Source organism: Haliotis rubra, unplaced genomic scaffold (assembly GCF_003918875.1).
Source record: "Haliotis rubra isolate DU_JTF1 unplaced genomic scaffold, ASM391887v1 Scf187, whole genome shotgun sequence".
NCBI lineage: Eukaryota > Metazoa > Mollusca > Gastropoda > Lepetellida > Haliotidae > Haliotis > Haliotis rubra.
Window position 1 is genome coordinate 1009794 of NW_025765858.1, and position 12292 is coordinate 1022085.

At 38.4% G+C, this 12292-nt stretch overlaps 1 protein-coding gene across 1 annotated transcript in view; it reads right to left on the minus strand.

Moving 5' to 3' along the window:
* Positions 1 to 9004, minus strand: part of LOC124274005 — a 64239-nt gene extending 55235 nt beyond the window's left edge. Inside the window, exons 1-3 of the mRNA XM_046709337.1 lie at positions 8706 to 9004; positions 6359 to 6676; positions 4391 to 4726 (exon numbers count right to left, since the gene is read on the minus strand). Of these exons, the coding sequence (XP_046565293.1) occupies positions 4391 to 4726; positions 6359 to 6676; positions 8706 to 8751 (700 nt within the window). The 5' untranslated portion in view covers positions 8752 to 9004. The remainder of the gene's footprint in view (positions 1 to 4390; positions 4727 to 6358; positions 6677 to 8705) is intronic.
* Between the last annotated feature and the right edge of the window lie 3288 nt (positions 9005 to 12292).

The window sequence follows — 12292 nt, forward strand, 5'->3', positions numbered from 1 at the left end:
GACGCAAACAATCCCATATCTGCATATGGTGGTTTACACGAGTGCACTAAATCAACATTAAAACACGATGCACATGCAAGTGGAAACACCTGCAACATCCTTATTTCCATGGTGTCCTCTCACTTAGCCAGATTCTGTCAAAACAGGTATCCCATATAGCCAGAGTGGGATTTGTGCTCAGGGCTTAGTATATATTATGCTCAGTTTCTATGAGTTGAGATGCTGTAGAATGACTGGCAGTAAAACCCGACTGGAATTTACCTAAAATGCTATGTTCATGGAAATTGAAATTAGTTGGGTGAGATTTATCTCCATTTTTGAAAATAGGATTAACATTTTGAGTTTTCCCATATTGTAGGAAATACACAGTTTCTTTTGTTATACAACAAAGAAAGTGGTTCAGCAAAATGTAAATAAATGCATTCTTGAAGCAAAAGGTGTAGTACCTTAAGAAACCTATGAACAAGAGTCATAACCATGTAATCTTCTTACATTTGTAACTTAATAGGCACATACGTCATGACTTTCTTAACATACGTATATGCAAATACATTAGAGAAACAATATCACCAAGAAACAGACGCCCCTTGACACAAAGAAACATATTTGTTGTATTGGAATAGTGTTACGAATGACAAAATCACAACATTCATGTAGCCACGATGAGTCCGTGGATTTAGTTTATCGCCGATTTATCATGATAGTATGTTTGTGTGAGGGTATTGTTTTGTGTATAATTTTATGAATATCTCTGCGTACGTACGTATGTATGTATGTATGTATGTATGTATGTATGTATGTATGTACGTATATATGTATGTATGCATGTATATATGTATGTAGCCGTGTATGTATGTAGCCGTGTATGTATGTATGTATGGATGTATGGATGGATGGATGGATGGATGGATGGATGGATGGATGGATGGATGGATGGATGGATGGATGGATGGATGGATGGATGGATGGATGGATGCATGCATGCATGCATGCATGCATGCATGCATGTATGTATACTAAATGTGGACTAAATGTGGATCTGACATGTGGATCTGACATGTACAGTTCGCCGACTATAGAATTTGCCAAAGCTGAATGATACAGCTTTAACTGTGATGTGCCACGACAAAGCAAATAAAGCAATCCATGGCGTTCCCCCTTGTGACAAAATGTAATGTGGCTAAAGTAGACTAGGAATGCATATATAGTCATTCATGATCCGTTTCCGTTACTAAATACAACGAAGCCTTTTCAAACTTCATGTGCAATATCTACCAATGGCAGAGTCGAGTGTACTGGGTTGACTATGCCATAAGCATGTGTTTATGACTATTACGCGAGAGTATCCAAGTCCATAATTTATTCATAGTCACCACTGGGTCATGGGTCAAAATTCGTTCCTATGCAAAGTAGCCAAGTCTTAAGGAGGTCAGGTCTGTTGTCTTGTCCTTTTTTTTATTGGCTGAAGATGTACTGCATCTTGACTGGATGTTGAATTTAGTTGCATTTGGAAAGTGTGAAGTTTGTTCACTTGCTGCCTTTCTCCCAACCTGGCAAGGTGGATGGAAAGTCATGGATGGAGGATTTTGACTTTGGTGACTTACAGGTTAGTTACACTTGGTTTAATATAAAAAGGGAAAAGTACAAAAATATGTTTAATTGTTGAAAGGTTAATTCAGTATTTATTGTAGCTGAATTTATGCATTTGGTGGAGGTATACTTTGACGTATGGTTAGAAGTTGTTGGTGTCAATACTTCCACTTACAATTGATTCAGATTAATGTTTGAGTCCAATTAGATTGTACGTTTCCCTTACTGGTGAGAATTAGCATTTCCATGCTAATTAAAACATACATATTTAGGTCCTTGGTGTTTTATTGGTGCATTGTTGATGCCTCACAACATGTGGCCAGTTTGAAACAAGTTGTCCCATAGATGGTAAGACACGTTCATGTTTCATTGTTGATTTGAAGATGCCATATGTGTTCCATAATTCCTAAGGTTCTCAATATGAAACAACCATTAATTTTGTGATGTCAATTTGTTTTGAGTTGTAGGACATCGTGAGCAGTAACCATTAGGGAATTCATCATGCGACATGCTTACAGCCACGACGCGTAGACGTTTATGTTGACGATGTGGCAATACCTTTAAACAAAGTGTTGTTTTGAGCGAGTGAGCGGGTTAAAATTTAAAGTCCCATTGGCAGTATTTCAGCCATATCGTGACTGAAAGTTGTAAATTTGTACATGAAAAAAGCAAACTTATATACTCACCTTACTGCAAAGAACAGTAAAATATAACTAGTCTGATACAGATATATACTTAAAACTAGTAATTAAATATCAAACAGTTTAACTATAGAGAACGCTACAATATAAAACCAGGCTATAGATCGCCAATAACTGAAGGTAGATCACCATACTAGGGACCACGGGGACTTATAGTACCTTTCCTACTTGCTACCTGGTCCCTAGTTGGATTTACACCTTCCCTTCAGTCGCTGACGACTGTAGGAACATTTACCTAAAATTAACATCACAAAAAATACTACGTTGAATAAATCCTGGTAAGTATACATTTACTTATACATTTTTGGGATTTACGTACCCTCTCAGGAGGACAGTGCTGTTATGAGGAACGGGTAGCTAACCAATCACTGTGTGCTGTTTACATTAAAGTGCACGTGGGAATTGTAAATAACGACATAAGTCGTTAACGCCTCGTGCATATTATTGAGAGATGCATTTCAGAATTAATATGTTTCCAATGACCTCTATATGAATCATGGTTACTTGTTCAAATAAGCATACTGTCAAAAAAGTATTATGTGACTTTGTACACTTTAAACACCATAGATGCTTACTTGTCCAACTGCAATGGGTTGGCTCACGTCAAGATATTTGAGCTTGTTCAATCTGAATTGGACTGCCTTTATACTGAATTCTTTTGACACCCTATTGCACCATGCGTGAGGTTCAAAGAATCTTGATATAACTGAACATAATATTGATCAATGAGGATCTACGCTGATGAGGACATGATGGAATATTTATGATATCAACTGCAAGCCAGTTCTACGATCTGCCTGGTTCTTGCATACAACACTTACTTGCTAGTATATGGAGATCGACTTCATCACTCCAGTTGGATGCAAGACCTTCCTCTGTAGCTTGACATGAATAGTTACCCTGGTCCTCTTTCTTTACATCAGTCACAGCAAGGGATTGTCCTGAAGTATGGAACCTCCTACCAATCTCAACCTCGTGTCCGTTTCTCTGCCACGTGTATATCATTCTAAGATCATGGTCCAGAGGTACAATGGAAGACTTGGTTTCGCATGTCAAAACGATGTTGTTGGTGTTGACAACGATGCTGATGTATGAGTGAGCGGGTTTTCCTTAACAACACATAATATCAAATTACACTGCTAAATATAAAAAGTCAAACACAAACCGTGTCAAACACATATGTTTTCCTGACATCAATTCTGTAGCCATGCAACGGCGGCCGGTAAACTAACCAGACAATCAAGTGATTGATGGTCCGGCACGTCCAGTCAGACAACCTCGAATAACAACTGCTGTACAGAAGCACACAGATTATCAGCAATACATTCGATAGTGATCATGGCTTAACACGAATTACTATATCATCGAGATGACATTTAAATAGTTGCAAAATGTTATGTCGCAGACACATACGTCACTGGTAATGCTTTTGAACTAGTGTACCTACCTTGTACATACAACATGTGATAGCAATTGGGAATGGGGTCAACATGCCGTGTGGAACATTGGTATTTCCCCGCATCCTCGGATGTTGCATTGTGCAGCCAGAACTGAATGATGCCAGAATCGGCTGACGTTGTTATCTTCGTTATATTGACTCTCGTTCGGTAGTGATTATAGATGTAGAACCTAGGTGAGTTTACATCAAAGAGCCATGTATCTTTAGGTGTCCTTACAAGGAACTCCTCATCAACCAACGTCATCTGCCAAGTAATGAATGCACTGTGTCCTTCACGGACTACTGTGTAGTTTTCATTAGACCCAGCTGCAATAGCATAAGTATATCATTAATATATACATTACGTTGATCTCGTTAAAGATGGCCAAGTCTGTATGTTGTACATAAGTGAAATGTTACACAATCGAAATTCATTTCATTTATCAGTGAATAACGAAATAGTTCTGGGCAACTCAGCATTTTCCTCTTTAGGTGACAGAGGTGGACCCATCAAAATCAGATCTCCATTCTGTCACTTTTTTGTGAATGGGCGGTTTTGCCAGGAATACTTAATTGGTATATACAGATAACGAACACGCCAAAAGTATTTGCAACATTATCGTACGTCTACATTTCAAAGTGTAAGGCAAGTTTGACTCACATTGTTTAACCAGTGCATACACTTCACTCCATCCTGACACTGCCCTCGGTCCTAATACAGCCTGACACTGGAAGTTATCTCCCTTAGCTGTGCTGACGTCACTGACAGTGAGGATACTTCTGTAGTATGTCATTCCCCAGCCCCACGCATGGTTCCCCCGAGTTACGTTGTATTCTATTCTGTCATTTACAAGTAAACCGTTCCTTCTCCAGTTAATGGACACCATCAACTTTACATCATCTGGACCGTGAAGTTTGAAGACGCTGAAGCAAGACAGCGTTACACTCCTGTCCACGTGTGCTGTGTCTGGTGCAGCGATGTACGGCTGTTGGAAATCTGGTATAACATAAAGGTTTGACTTAACTAGAGGTGTCATGGACATGCTAATGTATGAAATTTCCAATGTGTGGTTGTCTATTATGCAAACATGCACATCATGCCATTACCAAACAAACGTAATAATAGCCTGACAGTCTGACCGATTTCAACTGTTTGGTTTGCCTGACGCTGCACAGGAGAACTATAGCCATGCCACGGCGGCCCGTAAACCAGACAACCAAGGAATTGATGGACCGGAAAGTCTAGTCAGAGAACCTCAGTCACGACTGCTGTACAGGAGTACAGAGATTGTCAGCAATACTTTCGATAGTGACTTAACCCTAATTAAATATAAACTATTAAAGAAAAAGAAACGTATAACCCAGAAATCTATTACGAAAATGTTGTATTTTCAAACATGCATAACTCGTCCACGAATAGACTTTAGTACATGAATGTTTGCATCAGTTTAGAAGAAGGAAACCGCTATACAACCAAGCGGAAAATTTAGATAAGGGAGACGTTGAGCGCCATGGTGACGACGTACACGGGTCCGACGTCGGATCTCCTGGCTCTCAGTCCAATCTCTCTCAACCTAATGTCTATTCTCTGGCTTCATCAGCTTTCTGCCTAGCCAATTATGTTAATTATGTTGTTTTCTTTGTTATATTGTTACATCCAGCATATATTTACTTCCCCCTTCTTCATGTTCCACAATGCTTGACAACGGTACAAGAATCTGTATCCAAAAGAAGTTGTTATCCATAAAGTGTGTTCTATATTGTACTTCCCAACTTCTAAAATGACACTCAAAGAAACTCTCTCAACCCGTTCCGTACAGTTTGACCGGATATCCTCCGAAGTCCAGGTCCTGGATTTTCGAAGCTCTCTTATCGCTAAGATAGTCGTAAGTGCTATACATTAACATTAACTTACGGCTATCTTAGCGCTAAGAGAGCTTCGAAAATCGGGGCCCAGGCATCCTGGCTGCTGTGTTCTCACTCGTGGCAGTACTATCACGCAAATGTAGTACCCGGATGTACCGATCTTGGGCTGCAGTGGTGACGGTCCGTACGGGGACGGTCATTTGTTATACCTGTTTGGTTGTAACGAGCTGCAAGCAGTGATATCGTGCTCAGACTAACATTCAGACTCCTGGCAACAGAATATTGGTAATCTTCAGTGTGCATTCCTTCAATGGTGATGTTCGCAGTCGCAGCGTCAAGACATGGGGTAGTGATTTGATCTTGAAACTCCATCAAAACGAATGCCGATTTCCGAATTAATCTGGATTTTTATAGCCAGACAGTGCATGCTCTTTGCTGCACAATTTCAGCTGAAGGTGATTTCTGTTCCGGTGTGGATATGGCTTTTTAATCCTTGTAAGAAGTATTACCAAAATCAACATTTTCAGGTAAAGTAAATTTTTCACTAGTGCAAATGTATAAAATCATGTTATGAACACTGTTGTTACATATTTTGATGATTGTTTGAACACAAGAGGTAATTAATAGATTTTTAAAAAATTCAAAATGCCTATGCGTTTCTTTTTTTTGATATTATACTATTGAGATGACACTTAAATAGTTTCAAAATGTTATGTCACAGACACATACGTCATTGGTAATGTTTTTGAACTAGTGTACCTACCTTGTACATACAACATGTGATGGCAATTGGGAATGGGTTTAACAAGCCGTGTGGAACATTGGTATTTTCCCGCATCCCCGTATGTTGCATTGTGTAGCCAGAACCGGATGATGACAGAATCAGCTGTCGTTGTTAACTGCATTATATTGACTCTCGTTTGGTAGGAATCATAGATGTAGACCCTAGATGCGTCTACATTAAAGAGTAATGTATTTGCAGGGGCCCCTACAAAGAAACCCTCACCAACCAACGGCATCTGCCAAATAATCAAAGCGCTGTGTCCTTCACGAACTACTGTGTAGTTTTCATTAGACCCACCTGAAATAACACAAGTACAGCATAAATATCCGTAGACATTACGTTGGTCTAGTGAAAGTTGGCCAAGTCTGTATGTTGTACATAAGTACACTATTACACATTCGAAATTCATTTCAGTTATCAGAAAATGACAAACTATTCCCTATTGATATGAAATAAAAGGAAAATTAATTTTCAAAGCAGTATGTAAGATTTAAAGCATTAATTAACTTCTGAAAATATATTGATTCATCAATGAAAAAAAGATGTTTTTATAAGATTTTTTTAGATAATGAATTTTTATACAGTAAATTCACACTAAATTAAAATAAAAAATTTTTTAAAAATGTTACCAGAGGGTATCAAATCATCTCCAATTATAAGAGCATACCCAAATTAAATTTGAAGATAACTCTTGCCCAGGTCTACCTGAGGATACATGCTTGTGTGGCCTTTCTTTGTTAGTGTTCAATAAACAAAATATCATGGAAACTGCTGTGTTTCTTTTAAAATAAATTATTCTGTGCAATATATTACCTTTTCATTAAATTGAAATTACATAGGCAATATGTTTTTTTCAGGGGAGATAAGCGATGGCGCGATAAAGTGAAATAACTGCGTACCATTATAACTAACAGATACACTCTCCTACTGTCACATCCCGTCTCATACGGTATGCGCCCAAACAAAGGTATTCAACCTCTTTAACGAATACTGTAAGCGCTCGAAGCTGGGAGTTAATATAGTATCAAAAACCAAGGTCGCGATACTCGGAGGAGGAACCTTTATAGTTAATAGTTCATAGAAACAGTAAATTCAATTTTGCAATTAAAGAGTTGACACAAAATGCATCTAAAGCCATGTGGTGTCTTCTGCGTAAAGCAATTATTAATTTACCCTTAGATACCCTTTTTAAGGCATTTGATGTCGTGATTGCCCCCATTTCATTGTATGGATGTGGAATCAGGGGCTATGAAATTATAGAAATTATTGAAAAACTCCCTCTTAAATTTCTAAAACTCTCAACCGGTTTAAGAAACTCTACAGCAAACTCCTTTATATATGGCGAGCTAGGAAGAGAACCAGTGAACATTAAAATAGCGAAGAGAACTATCATGTTTTGACATAACACTTTGAGCAGTAATAAAAGTAAGATATAAAAACAATCCTTGTTTATTTGATGGATGATAAAATAACAAAAATGGTAAAGAGAATGTTTGGCTTAAAAATGTGGAGGATCTATTGAATAGATGTGGACTGACAGATGTGTTCAGAAATCCATATAATTATTCCCCCAAATGGGTTTCATCACAAGTAGAAATGACTTTAAGAGATCAATCCTGGCGAAGTTCCGTTATGAACAGATCTAAAGGAAATAATTATAAACTAATTAAAGAAATCCCGTCTTTCAAGCAATTTTTACTTCTCCACACATTGTAACCACTTTTTTCCAGTAGAAAGAAGCTGATGGCGTGGCCTATCCTGTGAGGACAGAACATGTCCTCTGTGCGATTCTCCAGCCAATGCAGATGAAATACACTATTTATTTAGATGTAGAGCCTTTGAAACAGAACGTCGTCTTTATATTAATGAGTTTTACTTTAAATGGCCAAGTATGTACAAATTAAAGTTTAATCTGCACAAGAAAAAAGTCAGAATTGAACAATCTGTCGAAATATTCAAAATATTGTTTTTGAAAAGTTAATATAACCTATCCTACTGATACCACCATTCTTGTCTGTTTATGTAGTATATGTATAACTTAATTCTCTTGTACCACCGTGTGTGTTTTTTTTTTAGAAATTAACTTGTCTTGTTCAGATAATTGAACAAATCAGGACTCAACTCCTTGCCACTTTCTTGTGAATGGACGGTTCTGTCATGATGATATAATTGCCATGTCTAAGTTATAACTGACGCGCGAAATACCTATCTGAACACAATCTTAAGTCCGAATCCAATATCGTAGGCAAGTTTGAAGCATTTCTGACCACGTTGATAAGTTAAAACCCTTTGGCAGCTGCTGAATCATAAAGAAAAGTTCACTCACATTGTTTTACCAGTGCATACACTTCACTCCATCCTGACACCAACATCGGTCTTGATACAACTTGACACTGGCTGTGCTTACGTCACTGACTGTGAGGGTACTTCTGTAGTATCTTCTCCACCAGGTCTTTGTATGACTCTCCTGTCTTATGTATTCAGAGCTCGCGTCTAGTAGCAAACCGTGCCTGCGCCACTTAACGGACTCGTTTACATCAACAACCGGAAAACCACGGATGATACTGTAGCAGGACAGCGTTACACTCCTGTCAACGTGAGCTGTGTCTGGTGCAGCGATGTACGGCTGTTGGAAATCTGTTATGGAACAAAATTGTGTTGTCTGACTTAATAGGTGTCGAGAACATGCACATTTCAGACAAGCACCAATAGGTGGCTGTCTATCACAAAACCATCACGCTATTACTAAATAGCGAAATATACTCAACTTTGACACTCCATTATTCATTTCAGGAAAATGTCGGACGAAGGCAGACATTAATGAACATGATCCTTAATGATTTTGTCAGATTGTCAGTCTTGGACATCTTCTTAACTTAGATTACACGTATTATGTCTAAACCACTGACTTTAAAACATGTGTTTAAGAATTATGAAGAAAATATCTTTGAGTTTATCTAGATTTTGTCACTGATTCGGAACATGCACTAACCTAATAAGTTCAGTACAGTATCAGCAATTCTAGCGGACTTGTTTTCTTCACTTGTGTCATATTTCAACAAACCGCCTTTTTCATTTGAATATGCTATTTCAAAACATAGGAAATGTTCCATTGTTTTATGTATTATTTAAGCGGCAAATTGTGTAGTGGTATTTTGATTTTGACAAATAACATTTACTGTTCATGTATAACGTCTGTTTCGGATTTCCACCGAAACTGATTTGTGTAAAGGGAAATATAGCTGTGAAAAACATATTAATGGACCACTGAAAATGTAAGTACAAGGTGTTCACTTAAACTTCCCCCACAAATCTTAAGTACCTGACATTAACACAATGTGCTTAAAATGTAAGTACTAATAAGTTAAGGAATTCAGCTTCACGTACGTACATTGGGGTGAGAATAAACAGCAAGCATGTTTGAGGCTTCAGGTCAGTGTTGTGTGCATGTATGATGTAAAACGCGACCAACATACAATGCACACCGTTATTGTAACGATTGTAAGCAAAATCTAACACCAGATGGACATTTTGAATAATGGAAAGTGTGAGACGTGAGGGAAGATGTGTGAGAGTTCGAGACAGGATAGGAATAGGCAGAGTGGTGTGAGATCTACTAACGTGAGCCAGGACACAAGGGGTGCTACAGGACGAGACTACAGACTTCGTCCAAACGGCAGGAGGCACATGGAGGTCAGTTCCCCTACTATTCAGTTCAGTAACCCGTGTTGTGTTGTCAATTGACAAAAGCCTTTTCGATTTTACAGACGATGATATTATTGAATATGTCGAGAATGATAAAGGTTGTCATTGGAATTTTCTTATTGATAACTTCTCTCTGAAGAGATATTCAGTTGATACCTATGGGAATATTTTTGGTGAATGCGTGTTGAACATGCGTTCAATGTGAAATATTCATATAATGAACGGTAGATGTGGTGGTGGCCAAGGTCTAGGTGATTATACTTTCAGTGGGCATAATCGGCCAGTCTAATTCATTATGTTATGTGCTCCCCTCCATAATTTCCTCTTGTAGAAACGTTGATGTATATTCACGCAAAGAATCATCACATCTCCTGCTCATTGTGGATTTAACACTGAGTGTCACGGAGAAACAAAATTTAAAGCATTTGTTTATACTCGGTTTAAAGATCAATAATCCATCAGGGGATGAAGGAGCAAGCAAACATTCCGAGACGTCGTGTTATTCACAAGAAGAAGTTGACATACATCCTGCTTTTACATACACACATGGACATATATCTCCATTTTACCGTATCAATCATTGTGAATATAAATGAAAATTATTGTTGAAAGCAACAGAGTTATGAATTGTTAAAAAATCTATCAGCGTACATCTACAATGGATTCAACAATAGAAAATCTTTTTAAAATATTATGTGAGTTTACACACTTGTATTGTACTATAGGCCGGTCTCTTTGATACCATTACTGCTATTAACTTCTGATTCCATCAACCCACCAAATACCACAAGCATCTGACCACATCCAGGAATTTCCGGAATTTCAGAGTTCCTGTAACATCGGTAGTGCCCGCCATCTAACCAGGTTACATCGTGCAGCATGAAGCTGAACATTCCTGTTCCCGACGAGGTTATGTTTCCCACAAAGTCCATTTTCGATACTGGTTCATTGTTTATCACGGTCAGTGTGTTACAGTTGGTGATAAATATGTCCTGATTTATGTCTGTATTGTGTACTATGAACGTCTCAAGTCCAGGTGTGGGCAGGTCCCATAACAACGTGGCAGTTTTTCCGTAACGACCATACACAGTGGATATACAGAGTACATTAAAAGTGATATCAAGAGTGCTTACATATGTAAGATAGATGATATGAATATAGAAACAATATGTTTGAAGATGACATTACATTCACCAAAAGACTCAACCAGAGTATATATTTGGTAAATATTACAGCATTGCACAAGATTACAATTCACCGCAACGCAACGCACCTCACCGCAACGCAACGCAACGCAACGCAACGCAACGCAAAACAACTCTCCTCATCACGCCACGCCAAGCCACGCCACACTACTCGACACTACGCCAGGCCACGTCACGCCAGGCGTTATCCAGCACCCACCACGAGGAGGTTACCTCCATATAGCTGGAATATTGCTGAGTGCGGCGTTAAACAAAAAAACAAACAAATCATCTTATTGAAACTTACCTTGCGTGTCTGCAACTAGAATCAGCAAATGTATGTACCCAATCCAAGCACACCACCTGTCGTGCCCCATCCCGTCGTCTCTGTGAAAAGACGTGCTCCAATGATCCTTTTGAAAGCCTAATTAAAATAGCAAAGAAGTTTTTCAGAGACATTTCCGTCTAAGAATCATTTAAAAGCAGTTTCAGGCTTTTGATTATTCATGCTCCGCCCAGGTTACGAAAACGTTCAAAAGCCATGTTATGTTTGGGATTACACTTCCTCAGGGAAGTGCAGAATTCTTGTACTTTTTTGTTAGGCTGAGCCCCATCCATGATTCGAATTTAGGGACCACTTTCTAAATGATATTGTGTACTGAGATTCAAAATGTACACTCGTCAGAGGGTACACAAAGTCCATGCTGAGCACCAAAATACTTTTCCCAAATATGTGACAAAGTGTTTACTCAGCTATATCATGAATTGACTTATTTCCCTTAAACATTCTCACAACGAAACACAATTTAGAAATCGTAATGATGTCGTTAACAGGACTGTCCAACCTTGCTCTAGCCTTCCTAATTCCGATCACGTGGTCAGTAAAAATTAACCACTGGTGTATATTCCATATATTTGGTGTTTCAATAAGTGTTTCTGATCTGTAACAGCATGGCAGATTAGTGCTTGTGATGCTCAGAGTATGTGAAACCTACGAGTGTAGATATGGGCTGATATATCAATG